The sequence below is a fragment of the Juglans microcarpa x Juglans regia genome, chromosome 5S, assembly GCF_004785595.1.
Source record: "Juglans microcarpa x Juglans regia isolate MS1-56 chromosome 5S, Jm3101_v1.0, whole genome shotgun sequence".
Lineage (NCBI taxonomy): Eukaryota > Viridiplantae > Streptophyta > Magnoliopsida > Fagales > Juglandaceae > Juglans > Juglans microcarpa x Juglans regia.
Window position 1 is genome coordinate 3,370,766 of NC_054603.1, and position 16,873 is coordinate 3,387,638.

At 36.4% G+C, this 16,873-nt stretch overlaps 2 protein-coding genes across 2 annotated transcripts; both read right to left on the bottom strand.

Moving 5' to 3' along the window:
- Nucleotides 1-344: 344 nt before the first annotated feature.
- LOC121267947 (UPF0481 protein At3g47200-like) lies at nt 345-2,301 on the bottom strand. Its single transcript, XM_041172044.1, has 2 exons — nt 1,310-2,301; nt 345-1,226 (listed from the first exon to the last, which is right to left on the bottom strand). The coding sequence occupies exons 1-2, from the start codon at nt 2,195-2,197 to the stop codon at nt 597-599; spliced, it is 1,518 nt and encodes a 505-aa protein (XP_041027978.1). The 5' UTR covers nt 2,198-2,301; the 3' UTR covers nt 345-596.
- A 7,152-nt stretch (nt 2,302-9,453) lies between these two features.
- LOC121266896 (UPF0481 protein At3g47200-like) lies at nt 9,454-11,257 on the bottom strand. The gene is made up of 2 exons (XM_041170742.1): nt 9,574-11,257; nt 9,454-9,514 (listed from the first exon to the last, which is right to left on the bottom strand). Exon 1 carries the CDS (start codon nt 11,101-11,103, stop codon nt 9,601-9,603), a length of 1,503 nt encoding a protein of 500 aa, XP_041026676.1. The 5' UTR covers nt 11,104-11,257; the 3' UTR covers nt 9,454-9,514; nt 9,574-9,600.
- Nucleotides 11,258-16,873: the final 5,616 nt, after the last annotated feature.

Below are 16,873 nucleotides of genomic sequence, written 5' to 3' on the forward strand. Positions count from 1 at the left end.
ACCTGAAATGTTATGTAATGATTGAATGTTTGATTATTAAATGTATTATGCTTATTTAAAAATAAATAAATAAATAATAATAATAATAATAATAATAATAATAATAAGATAGAGTGTATAGTCAAATTAATTCTAACTCAAGGCTTCTTATTCTATATAAAGTTATCACTTATCTCAAAAAATTAAATTTTAAAATTTTTAATAAAAAAATTTACGTCGGTAAATTGGGCATAGGAAACAGAGTTTCAATTTGAAATTCAAACTACTAGATTTCTTTCGCAAAGTAGCTGATCCAGTTAACATCCTAATCCCAGATATGCTGACCACTCATCACCCTCAAAATATATCAGAATCATAATTATTTCATCTCAAACACATTACATCAAAACCAAAACAAACAGATCAATACAATAACATGGTCTTTCAAGGAACGATCTTATGTGAAATCATGACAGACAAGTGCAGAACTACTATGGTTGTCTTATTAATCGGAAACAACCGCCCGAGGCAAAGAAGTCATTTCCTTTAGATAAGATGATGATAGATGCAAAACCACGAACAAATTAATTATCAGTACCTTCGATCGATCATTCCTTTCATAAGTTTTTATTGAATTTATCGCAGAACTTATCGCAGGGGCCGGAGGGAGAATCCACTGCATACCAAGTCTGGGTGGCACTCAGAGCAAGCGCGAATAATGCACCAAGAAAAGCAAGCAGCGTCCAGGGGCTGCTGAAATGATTGTGGAAGAATTCGGCAACCCATGGCACCCAAGTTTTTTCGTAGTATTCCTGAATCTGAGTCTTGACATTCGTATACTTGTCGAGGTCAGGCACCAAGTCGGTGCCTATCTCATTGAAGAGCTTAGCCACTTCTTCGTCGCTGCCAAGGAGATTGAAGAGAACGTGTGCTTTCCTTAGTTCCTTGACGTCGTTGGCTTCATCGATGAGTGAATCGAGGAAGGATACGTAAGAGGTGATGCCGAAGTCATTTTCGAAGTCCAGACACATTTCGTAGGCTATTAAGTTCAAGAGCTTTGGACCCGTTGAGTCATCCACTATTAGTGGAGGAAGCCAAAGGAATCCCGGGTAGAAGTTGAGTCTTCTACTAAAAGATATGCCTCCCAAGGATTTAGCTTTGCTTCGCTTCACATGGATTCCAGCTGCTTTTAGTTCCTGCACGTTGCGATACGATTGCCAATCTGAGACGTTGTTCTTGGCTTCCCTCTAATCGGGCGCAATGACTCTAATAGTGCATATAACCAGGACCTTGAAGTAGATGGTTGGCCGGTTGTTGGCGGATTTCCTACAATTTCTCCATTTTTCGTTGCGTTCTCGCTTCCACTTTCCAGGCCCAAGAGACTTGACCTCAGAAGGTCGAGAAGATGGGCGGTCGGTGTTCTTTTTCCGTTTTCTTGTTGCGGATTCGCTGGTGCTGGACCATTAGTATTTTCTCCTTGTTGCTTATCCCTTAGTACCATCTCGTGGTTTCTTCTAATGAATTCTTTAACCGAATACCTCAACTCGTTTCCATATTGGCCGCTCGAGCTCATCAACAACTCGAGGAGACGATAGGGAACTTGGTTCTCCAGCAAGAACAAATCCTGTTGACAGAAGGCCACACTGTCTTGTTTTATATTCAACTCTTTGAATTTTTTTTTATCAGCAACGTATATGTATTGCAAGATTGCGCAGCCGTCGACGACCAATATCCAGGCAAGGTCAACATCATTATATTTCTTCGTCGCCTCCTCCTCGAAGCACTCCCTGAGCTCCTTAATATTATTCTCAATCTCATTGAATAAGTCTTTAATAGTCTTGCCGCTACTTTTGACAAATTTTTTTGCCAGATTACGCTTGAACCTCTCAGCAAGGTGGTACTTTTCCTTTCCATGATGGATAGGACCCAATGATACCACTCTTGGCTCATAGTACTTGACGAAATCTTTGTGATCTCGGAGCAAGAATATAACCTTCTGTATTTTTGGTGTTTTGGATACTCGGACTTCATTCTCCTCCTCCTCAAACATTTTAAACCTTTCCTCTCTGCCTAAACCGCTCTGCATCTTTGCCTCCTGATCAACGGAAATGACAAGTTGGTCGCAGCCTTGGCTTGTTTCACCAACTTCTATTGATCTGATCACACCTTTCTTGGAAGGCAACTCCACCTTGGAAACATCAGGCTTCGATTCGGCCATTGCAAGTAGCAACGCAGTACTTCAATCTGGTAATTAATATTAATTGTTGTTCTATAGTTCTTAATTTGGCAGTAGTACTTTTGGAAACCTTAGTTCGAGAAATTTGGGAATATTGTTAGCTTAATAAAGCTCAGAATATTTTCATGACTTGAGAAACATGGCAAGTTTGGAATATTATACATCACTTTTGGAAAAGTACATGAGTTTGATAAATAGAGAAACGTTGCTTTTACTCGAAATTAATTAAAGCTTAGAATCATATGCACACATCACTGAAGCAACTGTTGTATTTCATGGCTTCACAAACTTAGCAAGCTAGGAATATAATCTACTATACTAGTATCGCATGGCTCCATATATACCAACAGTGCCGAAATTAGATTATAGATTTCATCCATTAAATGAATTTATATACATGATCAAGATATCTCAAGTTCTTGCTCAAACTTGAGCGCTTTAAGTGGAAGATAGATATACACACAAAATGAGTCGACATACAATTCTTATTGTTGTCCATTTAGATTTAATACAAATATATATCATGTATTTTATATATATTTGTAAACAAGGAGAAATTAAATTTTAAAAATATAGGTTAAACTTTGTCGGTTTATAGTTTTGAGTTTGTGGCGTTATAGGAGCTTTTAAAAAAAGAGTACTGCTAGATAAGATTCTAAGGTGGGCAAGTCCTCGGCATTTATTTGAAAAAAAATGACTAAAAAGATCTAATACCCCACATAAAAAATATTTTTTTTAATAATAGATCTCACTTTTTTCAAAATAACTACGCGAGGCATACCCTGAGACTGTATCTAGTATTACTCTTAAAGAAATTATACAACTTTGCCTTTATTTATTTAGTTTTTCTTTATTTTCCTTCACAAAGTGACATTATCACCCAAAAGATTGTGAATTTCACAACATGAAAATACTGGTGAGATTTTATCATGCATCCTCTAAGTTCATTACATTTTCAAAGAATTAGAAATTTCAAGCATCTTATTTTTGGAACATGGATGTTGAAAAAAAATATTAGATTCTTTAAAAATAAGTCCTCATTTGGGTAATCTACTAATATTTATCATTTTGACATTGATATTTACCAAATATAATTGAATTTGGAATTTGAAAGAAACAAAATATTGGTGTTGCAAAATAAATGATCATTAGTTACAGCTGATAGCCATGGTTGGAATTTCCCGAAATATACATGATATGTTTGTTGTGACAAACACACACCTACGATGACAAACAAAACAACGATCAAGAATTCACACAACACATAATTTACGTGGTTTGGTAACGTGCCTACGTTCACAGAACTGCAGAAGTTGTATTAATCAGAAAGGATTACAATCATACAATCTCAACTCACTATCTCTAGGACTTTTTCTCTCACAATATGCACTCGCACTTTTGCCTCTTCTGATGTAACACCCACTTCCCGTAGGCTAAGAGTGTCACGTATTTTTCATAAAATAAACCCGGCAGAAGATCTCATACTTCATAAATGAAATTAGAAATTTATTTTTTGTAGAAAAATGTCTTCCAAAAACATTAAATGAATAAAATAAATAAAATCTTGTCATAAAAGCAAATTTTAGTTTAGAAAGCCTGAAAAAATTAACTGCTCCTTCTAATCCTGACCTGCCTACTCCTAATCATCATCCTCACATGGGTGGTTAAAAAATATGAAAACAAACTAAACTGAGTCGAAGACTCAGTAAGAAATTCATCACAACGTAAACATACTAACTAGCCAACACACTTAACTCTGTGTGCGAGGTTGTGCACCGGCCCCACGTCCCACGGTCGCAATGGGAGCCACTGATAGTATTCTGGCAAACTATGGTAGACCACGCTTGAGCCCGTGGCTTGCACACCCACCCTGAGACTGAACTGCATTGGTACCATGCATCTGAATGGCCATCTAATTAACTGATCTTATCTTATCTTATCTTGCACTTGAACTTAAGATAGTTTATGTGTCTTATACACATGAGATGCATGGTATATTACATACATAATCATAATTTCTGAATTTAAACATGATGCGGAATGATATAATCGTATGCTATATTGGATGACATGTTTGCATATGACATGAGTGGTGCATAAATAATGGCTGGAAATGAACTGGCTTGAATAATACTTATATATAAATTGAACTGTGATGATCTTAATTTGTGATCAAATTACTTACCTCGCTGCGCTTCTTCTTGAATATCACTTCGTAACTCGACACCTATACGCAATAATAACTATCACTAAATCTGCTTGGGAAACAATATTTACTAATATCCTATTAAATTAAATTCACAATCTAAAAGATAGTCAAATAAATTTTTTGTTTAACACCATAATCAATAAATCTTAGTATTTAAATTAAATACTAATAACATATTATAAATTAGTAGAATACTTGAGCTATTTTAAAATAAATCATAAAAATCTCAATTCTTAAAATAAATTTATTTTCCCATGCTTAACATAATTATTTAATCTTATAAGAAATATAATAATTATAATTTACGTATTCTTAACATATTTCTTAATTTTGCTATTTAAAGTATAACATAAAAATCTTGAAAATCTAATTAAATAGTCAGTTGGGATATTACTTAACATAATAGGCTTAATAGTATAAAAATATACTTTAATTCCTTTAAAAGCTTTCTATAATAATTTAAGTCCAATTTGCTCATATTTATTTAAGTAAAATCTCACCTTCAGAATATTAAGCCCAATAAAATTACTAAAACAGTTGTTGAAATAATATAAGGTCAAGTCCAATTCTAAATACAAGTTCATTTAAATATCATTACAATCTGTAAGAGTTACAATCTGACCCATAATAATATTACTACATGAGTCCATCTAAATAAGCCCATCACACGCACATAAGGGCCCATCAAGAACTAAGGATACCTCAGGAAAACAAAACACACGGGGCCAAAAACAGAGAGGGAGAAGTCTTGCGATGGACTCACCGAGAGAGGAGGTTGCACGGTATGGTGGCTCAGGTGGCTAGGAGTCATGGCGGCGCAGCTGGAGGGTCCTTGTGGTGCGACACCAAGAGAGAGAGAGAGTATTAGAGAGAGAAATTATTAGATTGAAAACAAGAGAAAGAGAGCTAGCGACAGAGCTTACAGAGAGGGGCTGCAAGGCACGGTGGCTAGCAGGATGACTGGAAGTGGACGGCGACGCAGCTAGGTGGTCCTCTGGGCAGGGAGGTGCGACGCTGAGAGAGAAAGCGAAAGTTAGAGAGGGAGAGGAGGCTGGCAGTGGTCGTGGGCTTACCGAAAAGGAGTGGGTGCAATGGAAATATATGGCCAGCAAACTCTGTGTCGTGAGAGAGGTAGTTCGGCGTCTCTTGAGGTGGCTACCGTGGAGGAGGGGCGACGACTCTGCTTCGGACGTGGAAAACAGAGGTTCACCAAAAATGATTCCGTGAAGAGGGTGGGTATGAGGCTTACTGTGTTTGGGGGGCTCTTGGCCTTGCACGGTGGTTGAGAGTGGGGGAAGGCTCACAGTGTGGAGGAGTTCAGCAGTGGGGTGGCTCACAGCTTTAAGTTTCTCTTCTCATATAAGGGGTAAGCAAAATTTATAAATGTAGAAGATTGAGAAAAAAAAAATAAAAGGAAACCTAAATGAGTAGAGACGTGCATGTGCATGGGAGTGGAGACATGCGGAGTGGAGAAATTGCTCATCAACAGAGTCGGTTTCCACTAGAATGTTAACAACTAATACTGAGAGACGTACGGGTTTGGAGGTTTATAGTGTTTATTTCAGAGGCTAAAATCAAGAGATGAGGATCAGTAGAGATAGGAGGAACTAAGAATTGAATTCAAACTAAAATTGTAAAATCTGATAAAATCTAGTAATAGTTATTAGAATTAAAAAAAAAAACACAAAACTCTAGTAATTTCAAACAAGGAAAATTATAATAGAAATTATTAAAATAATCCATATAAAATCTGATAAGACTATAATAATAATAATAGAAAATTTTAATTAGGAGATTTACTTATATACCCTAAATCCATGACTAGTATGTTACATTTGATCTCTTTGAAAACTGCTGAAAACACATGTAGAATAAGTCAAAATATTACATATTTATAGAAAATAGCACTGTAAATCCTAATTGGCAAAAAATACTTCCTTTGCTTGAGTGGCGTGTCGAGTTCGCCTTGAGCAAACAACTAATGAACATTGTCTCAAGCGGTGTGTCAAGCACAACTCGAGCAAATACTAGGGTTTGTGTCTCACTTGAGCCCACTATTGCGTGAGACTCGAGTAAACTCACGGGTTGAGTTTTGCTCAAGCCCACTATCGAGCACACTTCAAAAGAACTCATGGGTTGAGTTTTGCTCGAGCACCAGGACGAGCGATAATCAAGCGAACTCAAAGATTATTCCTTTTCTACTCACAAATGAGGCTTCACATGTAACCTAACAATCTCTTACTTGGAGACTAGTTCTCCATATGCTAGCAGCTGTTTCCAGCCAAACTCTATTACCTCTACAGCTCACAACTCTCGTCTTCATGTCAGAAGGCACACTGAAGCCAAGCCAAACTTTAATCTCTCACATGCACCACCCTTAGTCAACATATCTATTGAGCGACTCACAACTCCCACTGCACTAGGAGTATTAGGTTTCGAACCGCCCCTAGCAACATTAGCCAACTTCCTTAGGCTGACACGAGGAATGGATAAAACTGACTCCCTTATGCTTCCTCATTCTATTCGCACAACCAAGCCTGCCTTTTTGCACTCTTGTATTTTCTTGCACATCACTAGACCCTGATGTTAAATACAAAGAGTTAGATCTTTCACCATGCGCCAAGACCAGTGCACCCTTAGTGATCTTCCATGCTCCTCTAGAAAATGCTATTGTATAGCCATTACCATCAAGTTGTCCCACATAGATCAATTTTTTCTTGAGATCCGAAACATATCTGACTTGTTGTAAAGCCCACAAGCCCATGTTTGGACGTGTGATGCACACATCACCCACTCCCAATACATCCAACGCTTCTCCATCAGCTACGTACATCTTACCAAAATTACTAGCAACATAGTTCTGCATGATCTCATGTGAGGTGCTATGGAACGAAACCCTTGAATTCAACATCCAATCATCAATCGGACTGTGCACTACAAGGATTAGGGCTTCATGTATTTCTTCAGCCACTGCATTCATAGCATCATTCTTAGCACTTTCCTAATTCCGACAGTCTTTCTTGATATGGCCCGGCTTGCCACAACTCCAATACATGACTCTCGTCTTTCTCTTGTCCTTATTCCTAGAGCTTGACCTGTTATGTCTTCTGCTTCGATTGTCAACGTTCAGGGCCAATCTCAAACTCGAGAACTCACCAGAGTCTCTTCTATGTACCTCTTCAACAATGATCATGTCACGTACATCATCGTTATTCAGTTTCATCTTGCCGTCTGAACTACTCACTACCATCCTCATGGCCTCTCAACTATTTGACAACTATGCCAACAAAATCAACGCTCTGATCTCATCATCAAACTCAATCTCTAAAGAAAACAATTGATTTGTGCTCGTATTAAAGTCATTCAAGTGTTGGGCCACATACATACCTTCTGACATCTTCAGATTGAACAACTTTTTCATCAGATGTACCTTGTTATTTGGTGACGGCTTTTCATACATACCTGACAAACCCGTCATCATGATATCCATCATGGTTCTCTCCTTAATAACATTGCGCGTCATAGTTCTGGGCAAGGTCAGCAGGAAAACCTCCAAAACCTATCGATCTAACAAATTCCACTAGGCATCGTCTATGCTCTCCAGCTTCTTTCCGAGCAGTAGAAGATGGAGCCTCTTCCCATAGAGATAATCCTTAATCTGCATCCTTCAATACCCGAAGTAAGTTCCATCGAACTTCTTGATCCCAGATGCTTTTAAATGTGTCTCCAAGATTGTTCTCCTTCAGACCCGAACCTTGACTCTTGATATCAGTTGTTGTGACAAACATGCACATCAACGATGGCAATGACAATTGCAAACAAATAAAAGCAAGCAACGACCAAGCAATCACACGACACATAATTTATGTGGTTCGGCAATGTGCATATGTCCACAAAGTTGCAGAAGTTTTATTAATCAGAGAAGATTATATCACACAATCTCAACTCACTCTCTCTAAGACTTTTTCTCTCTCACAATATGCACGCACTTTTGCCTCTTTTATTCTCACTGAAAGCTGCTGAAAACATAGGTATAGTAAGTCAAAATATTACTTATTTATAGAAAACAACATTGGAAACCTTAATTGGCGAAAAATACGACATTCGCTTAAACGGCATATCGAGCACGCCTCGAGCGAATAGTCAATAAACATTGGCTCGAGTGGTGTGTCAAGCGCGGGTCGAGCAATCACTAGGATTTGTGTCTTACTCGAGCTCACTGTCACTCGAGCCCACTTTCGAGCGCACCTCGAGCGAACTTATGGGTTAAGCTTCGTTCGAGTGCTAGGTCAAGCAACAATTGAGCGAACGCACAGGTTGCGTCTTATGAACTAGACTCTACATATAACCCAACAACGTTACCCTAAAAACTCTACAGCACTTTGATCCTTAAAAGCTATACATACATACACATATTAAGTTTGCAGCACTTAAGTCGTGTTTATATGATTTTATCCGAAACAAATTGCACAGCTACAAAATGTCCGGTTTTTAAAGTTAATTGGAGACAAAATAACTACTAATCTTGTCTGGTAAAAAAAAAAGAACTAATATGACGAGACTTGATTAGAAAGAGATGTATAAAATTATGTCGTTTCAACAGTACGTAGCTAGGCATTCTTCATTGGCTTACAAGAAAAAGATAAAGAACTAATATAACAATGGTACATGGGGGGGGGGGGGGGGGGGGGGAGAGAGAGAGAGAGAGGCGCCTATGGTTACGCGATTAAATTACAAATAGTAATATTAAATTACAAAAATAGTTTTACAACATCTCTAATTAAATAAATAAGGGAAAAAAACAGAATGAGACATACTGACTAAAACATTGATCATATTTTCAACTTAATTTACAATATTCCCTGTAAAGGCTGGCACTGTAGTACACCCAGCATTCATAATATCTCGCATACATTTCATCACATTTATAAGATTATTAAACACACACTATTAAATCTAATCCACTCCGCATAAAAAAATAAAAATAAAATAAAATAAAATAAAAAAATTCTGATCCACTCCCAATTATTTAAGGCTGACTTCAAAAGTAAAAATTATAAGTCAAATGAAATGACAATTAGCTGAGGGCCAATTAATGCATGCGAGTTCATGAGTACTATACATATATATATATATATATAATATTGTCGAGCATGCAGAACCTTTGATTGATACCCTACTTTTGCTTCTTACTTTCATCACCTTTGACTGCGTAGAAAGCCTGTACGGCAGATAGACCAAGTCCTAATATTGCAGCAATAAAAGCCAGGATCGTCCAGGGGCTGCTGAAATGTTCGTGTATGGCTTGAGCAATCCAGACCTTCAACTGATTGCGGTAGTGACTCTGAATCTTCTTTTTGACATCTCCATATGCTGCGGAGTCGGGCACCAAGTCGGTGCCTATCTCGTTGAAGAGTTGAGCCACTTCTTCATCGCTGCCGAGCAGGTTGTAGAGTATGCCCGCATTCCTTAGCTCCTTCACGTCCCCAGGATTATCGATGAGTGAATCCAGGAAGGCTACGTATGAGGTGATCCCGTAGTCATTGTCAAAATCCGAACACATCTCGTAGGCTATCAAGTTGAAAAACTTGGGCCCCGTTGCGTCATCAACTGTTATTAGAGGCAGCTGGAGGTATCCCGCAAAGAATTTGAGGGATCTATCGAAACTTATCTTCGTCAACAAGCTAGTTTGAGCTGGCTTCACATATATTCCTGCTGCTCTGAGTTCCTGCACGTTGCGAAACGACTGCTCCTGTTCGCCGCCGCTTTTGCTTTTGCATGGGATCAGATCGGCAAAAATCGTCATTACTTTCTTGAAAAAATTGATCAATCCATTCGACCTGCCTTTGTTCTCCGTAGTACTTTTGCCTACGAGTTTTGTCCGGAGGAGATAGAGAAGATGGATCGGCGTTCCATTGGTTTCTCCAGCTTTGCCAACGTATATTCTTCCCCTTTCATGCGCCATTCGACTCATGAAAGTTTCGATCGATTCCTTCAAATCTTCTTTCTTTGCGCTGGAATCCATTAAAACCAAGAGGAGTTGATAAGGAAGTTGGTTCTCCAACAAGAACAAATCCTGTTGCGCAAAGGCCATCTGATCATTTTTTATCTTTAACTTTTTTATGATCTCTTCATGAACTACAGAGTGTATGGATTGCAAAACTGCACACCCGTCCACAAACAGCATCCAGGCGAGGGTCTCATCATCATACTTCTCGGCCACCTTCTCATCGAAGTACTGCTTCAGTTGCTCGATATTCTCCGCAATTTTCCCGTGCAAAACTTCACCCGACTTGCCACTGTCCTCCACGAATTTGCATGCCATTCCAAGCTTGAAGTCCTCTGCGGCCTGGTATTCCTTCTTCCCATGATGGATAGGACCGAGTGATACCACCCTTGGCTCAAAGTACTTTTGGAAATTTTTGTGTCCACGCAGCAAGGCCGGAACCTCTTGTATTTTTGGCGTAGTCTTCGGATCATCTGGATTTCGCGTAATCTTGGGCCCTGCTTCCTTTAGTTTCTCAAGATTTGCTTTCCTAATCTTGGACGTGGAACTCGCTTCCTCTTCGATTTCAATGCTCTGCCTCCGTCTGCTTGTTTCACCAGCTTCTTCTCTAACAAAACTAACCTTCCTGGAGAGTGACTCCTCCATGGATATGACATGCTCTGTTCCAGCCATCGCAAAATTGTACGCGCCAAAACAAGTTCAGTAGTGTTATGAAAACATTAACGTTCTTGTAATAGGATCACCTGAACAGATTTGTGACCGACATTTATAAATGTCATAATAAATTTACGAGGCAAGTAAGTAGTGTTGTAAGACTCACTTTACTTTATGTTTCTATATGTCTCGCTCCAAACTTTATTATTCAGACTTTAAAAAATCTAACTAATTCCTTGTAGTATACTCCACATTGGTATTACGTACTAGCTAGGCAAGCTTTGAAACTTTAGCCTGAGGAATTTTGTATTTCTGAACTTTATTCATAATACAACGATGAACAGGAATCAAATCGAACTCGCTTTTGTAAAGCAGTAACTTGTTTTACACTACCAGTTTATGAAGCTGCATGGGCTGTACAAATTGGAGGAACCGAACTAATTTAGCAAGGCCTGGTTTGGTTTTTAAAACCCTTCGAAATTGTGCTTAAAACCCTTCCAATAAGCTATCGGTTGAATGTCCGAGTTCATCATATTTATAGAAACTAACGTGGTGGCAGATTTTCTGGCGAATGAGGGTGCAAAAGGTAGGAGTGTAGACTTTCGTGATGAGGAATTTGGGGGGAGACGTTTTCGTGATCTTGTACGTATTGATAAATGGGGCCTTCCCTATATTACGCGCTAATGTCTTTCTATATTTGTATCGATGACTTTCTCCTCCTTAGTGAGGTTTTTCAATAAAATGTGGGGCTTTCCTCTTATATAAACTAAATAAAATAAAAAATTAAAGCTATCGGTTGACCCTACTCCGCCGTGCATCTGCCTTTACGCAGCAAGCAAGCTTGGTATAACATGTTTTTTTTTTTTTTTTTTTTTTTTTTCAAGAAAGGAGAAAACATGTTACACGAGGAGTCTTGCTTCAAACGATCAAGAACGATATATATGATGCAAGTGAAATATTAGTACTTCATTAATACGGAAAGTAGTTTGGTTTTGAACTCATGTGCTTAATTAACACCTTTTAGTTATGATTCTATCTATCATAGATCATCCTCCGTCAAGCCCGGTACGTTTCAGACATATTTGCGCATATTGTTGTCGATCGATTATGAAAGTAGAAAACTACATTGTACAAATATTTTTCGCGGCCAAGGTTTATTTTCCGAGGAAAAGGTAAAAAGATACGATGCATGCTAACTTTATAAATATATATGACTCTTCTTATTATTTTTGAATTATCTCTTAATTTATTGATAAAATAATTCAAAAGTTGATGTAGAATGCTAGCTAGTTTAGTATATAAAACAAGATTTAACTATACCCATTGAAAGAAAATTTGTTTCTTTTTCAATTAATGTTGTGAAGAATGTAAAACATTTTTCTATCATGATTGGCACACTTACACACAGTTTAAGGTACAAATTAGAAATGTGAGACAGGCCCAATTTTAATATGGAACACATGACCGGATTCAACATTTTGGAGAGTTTTCCTTTTCCTTTACTTTGAATAGGCAGTCATGAAGAATAACAAGTTGAAATGAAATTGAGAGAGAACAACTTGTATTTTTGTATATCAAACTGTACATTGAAAGACCCTATTTATAGATGCATGAAACCTGAGAAAGAAGGAAATTACAATAAGTCAAATATACTAATTGATTTATACAATAAAATGAATATGATAGAAAATAACTCATATTATCATACATATGCTAGAATATTATGAATATATTTTATCATAAGTATATATGGTACTATTCTAGTTAACATCCCCCTCAAACTCAAGAGGAAGATGAAGATACCATCTTGAGTTTGGAAATAAGATTACGTAAACGGTCAGGTGGATGAGACTTAGTGAAGATGTTAGCCAATTGATCTTTTGATGAGACATAATCTAAAAATAAGGTACCTTACTAAAGATGATCATATCGGATGAAGTAACAATCAATCTCGTTTGGTTCACCAAATTCAGTTTTGTAATCTCTGAGAAAGGTTTTCTAGCCTAATGCACATGAACTGCCTTGTTTGTTCGCATGATGACTGTTGCCAATAATATTTTTGTCCTGCTATGTGTGGACGACATGATCATCACTGATGATGATATCACAAGCATTCACAATCTTCAACATTTTCTTAGCCAAAACTTTGAGATGATGGACTTGGGCCAACTCAATTATTTTCCTGACCTTGAAATTACTTCTAGTTCATAAGGTATTATCTCTCTCAAACTAATTATTTTGTCTAATACCGTGTGAAATAACCACTTGTCTCAAATGTTGTAGTTGATAGAAAGAAGTAGATTTAATTATTTATATTATATTTTAAATACTCTCCCTCACGTGTGCAAATGCCCCCTCAATGAGTAGGTTCAACACGTTGAATATTTAATTAAATGGTATAGAGTGTAGAGTGTAGAGTTAGGGTTCAAACTCAAGACCTCTAACTGTTCTGATACCATGAAGAATGACAAGTTGAAATGAAATTGAGAGAAAATAATTTGTATTTCAATATATCAAACTGTACAATGAAAGACCCTATTTATAGATGAACGAGACATGAGAAAGAAGAAAATTAAAATAAATCAAATATACTAATTGATTTACACAATAAACTAAATATGGTACATAATAAGTCATATTATCATACATATGCTATAATACAATTCTATCATAAGTATGGTCAATGGCGGAACGAAGAATTTGTTTATGATGGGCCAAGCAAAGCTAAAAATATAACAAGATTCCTTTTTGTTCTATTTTATACAATTTTTCCTACTATATAGAAAAATTTGATAGTAAAATCTAAAATATAAATAAAATATGTTTAATATAACCTGTGTACTACAAAAAGTATATCATGTGTCAAGAACAATATATTATTGAAATAACATAAAGACACTCATACAAATATATCAAACAAAAAAAATACCGAGTGCCTAACATTTTAACTTACGTTCTTTAAAGAAATAAGATCATCAAGTATTCAATCTAAATTCTTAGCGATTTATCTTTCAATATACACAACTAAATTATTTGTTAGAAACTCATCCCCAATTTGTTGTGAAGTCTTGTTTTAACAATCTTTGTAGCTAAAATGCTCGTTCACTAGTCGTTGTAGATAATGAAAGAGTCAAAACGTGACGAATCAATCTATCAATAAGATAGTATGATTTTCTAAGCTGCATTTGCATGCCTATGCTGACAGTAAGTGGATCCTTCTTTTATTATGTTTTCAAGTACCAAGCAAGTGGCTCCAAACATTCGTAGTAAACTGAAAATAGAATAAAAATGAGAACCTCAACGAGAATCATCAGCTCATTAGATAGTGCCAATTTGGTTAACTCATTTTCCACTTTCAAGTTCATCAATAGTTAGCAAATGTACAATTTGTGTTGCTTGAGCAACTTGTATTTTATCATGACATTTACATGAAGCACCAACTACTTTGATAATAAAATTCAAATTTGAGAAAAACTCAAAAACTCATGTAGAGGAACCACCTCTCTAAATACATCAACTAATGCTAACTATAATTAGTGAGCAAAACAATGAACATATTATGCATATGGGTTATTATTAAGAAACAATGCTTTAAATCATTTCCATTCATCACTCATATTGCTTGCACGATCATATCCTTGTCCATGAATATTTTGAATATCAAGACAATGATAAGAAATAACTATAAATATCTCATTCTTTAGAGTCAATAACGATATATCTTTAACATTTACAAGATCAAAAAAATGTTCTTGTATAAAACCATAATTATCAACAAATTTCAAAATTATAGCCATTTGCTCCCTCTTAAGGATAGGTTTGGGGCAGGGGATGGAATATAAAATTCTGATCATTTCGTCTCATCTCATCATTACAACTTTTTCAAACTCTCATACAAAATATCATAAACAATTAAACTTTTCAAATCCTAAAATAATAATAATATTAAAAAATAATATTTTAAATTTTCATCTAAAATAAAAAATTCACATCTCACTCTCCAAACCTATCGTTAGACTCATCTCGTGTCTCATCAACACTAAAGCAAAATTTAGAATTCCCAATATATTCACAAATTTTATTTCACACAATCTTTGAAAAACTTCCAAAATCTCTTTTTGAATTTTGGGAGAAATAGACTTTGAAGATTTCAGAGCATTTTCCAAAATAAGTTTTACAAGTTTATCATTATATGAAGCCAAGAGTTTAAGCATCTTAAGAAAATTATCTCATTTTTTTTAATCAGGGGCCAGTCTCATCATGACCTCTCTAGGCATACACATCTTTGAAATTCAAGTCATTGAACAATATCAATAGATATTTTACTCAATATGATTAAAAAATGCACAATGTTTTGCATCATTGATTTTTTCCAACTTCTAAATCTCATAATAGTAAATACATCTCATCCAAGATGTCAAAATACTTTCATTGTAAAAAAGGAACATGGTAAATAATATGCAAAATCATTTGATGGAGAATACTCAAGTCAAGATGCAGATTATATGAACCAAGAAGCTTGAAAGCAATGATTATGCTTTTTTTGAACTAGAAAATGTGTATTTCAAGAGTCATATTTGATATGGACCCATTTTCAAATAAGTCATTTTTTCATCATGTTGATTGATTAGATAGTCCCAAATAAAAGGACGTAATCCTGATCCCGTTGTAGAGAAGATATATCAACTTCTTTAGAATCAAGCATTGAAAATGTAAAATGAATCTCTTAAGACTCCACCATCAAAGAGTTAAGAGGATTTTCATCGGGTTCAACTTAGAGTTTTAAAAGAATACTTTGGAATGATAACTTCTTTTCTTTTAAAAAATGTGTCGATAGTTTTTAATTTGAACATAATTCATAAACTTAAATTTAAAGTCAAATTACAACCACAAAATAAATAATCATTCAATAGGTGTGCATATGGGAGTTTTTCAAACATGGCAGGAACAAATGAACTTTTGGTTTCGCTGAGCGGGCAAGTCTTCCCAAATGAGGAATATTTTTGGTCTTCTCCCTTCTATAGTATCTTGGAAACTGTGGGATCGGCGTTGTAAAGCTAGATATGAAGACAAAGCAGAGAGTGTTGACTCGGTTTGGCATGCTATTAAAATATGGATTCGCCGTATTATGGAACAGATCATGAAAGTGTATACAATTTCTAACAAGGAAGTTGCTACTTTACACAGATTGGAAATCCCGGTCGTAGCTCCCAGAACCAAGAAAGTTCGGGTAGTGAGATGGAATCGGCCTCCTCAGGGCTAGGTCAAACTAAACATTGATAGAAGCAACTTTGGAAATCCTGGGCCTTCAGGAGCTGAGGGTATTATACGCGATGATTGTGGGAGATTACTTGCAGCCTACTCTGTTTTCTTAGACCGGGGCTCTAACAATGCTGTTGAGATGCACAGCTTGCTAGAAGGGGTTCGTAGATGCTTTCACTTGGGATTTGCTCGGGTTGAAAGGGGAGTTGAGGGTTTAAATTCTGACTGGTCGGGTGAGATTTCTAGCCGCCTCAGAGGCCTCCTTCGCATGGATAGAATTGGTCTACCTTATCTGCGGATATCGGAAAGGTTTTTCCTTGGTAACTGTTTCTTTGTTTTACTGTCTTATTTCTCCCAAATGTATGTGCTTTTGTTTCTCTCTTGCAGGTTTTATCTTATCTAGCCCTGTTATGTTGCTTCGACTTGTACTGTTTGGGTATTTTCCTTCCTGGTTTTCTCTTTTGCAGGTTCCTTTCTTGTACTGCTTCGACTTGTACTATTATGATATTTGTTTTGTATCCTGAAT

What these genes read in the sequence shown, in the direction of transcription:
- LOC121266896 (XM_041170742.1), bottom strand. Translation starts at nt 11,103, where the DNA reads ATGGCTGGAACAGAGCATGTCATATCCATGGAGGAGTCACTCTCCAGG.
- LOC121267947 (XM_041172044.1), bottom strand. Translation starts at nt 2,197, where the DNA reads ATGGCCGAATCGAAGCCTGATGTTTCCAAGGTGGAGTTGCCTTCCAAG. An exon ending in CAACGAAAAATGGAGAAATT is followed by an intron (nt 1,227 to 1,309) that starts GTAGGAAATCCG and finishes GCGCCCGATTAG; the next exon opens with AGGGAAGCCAAGAACAACGT.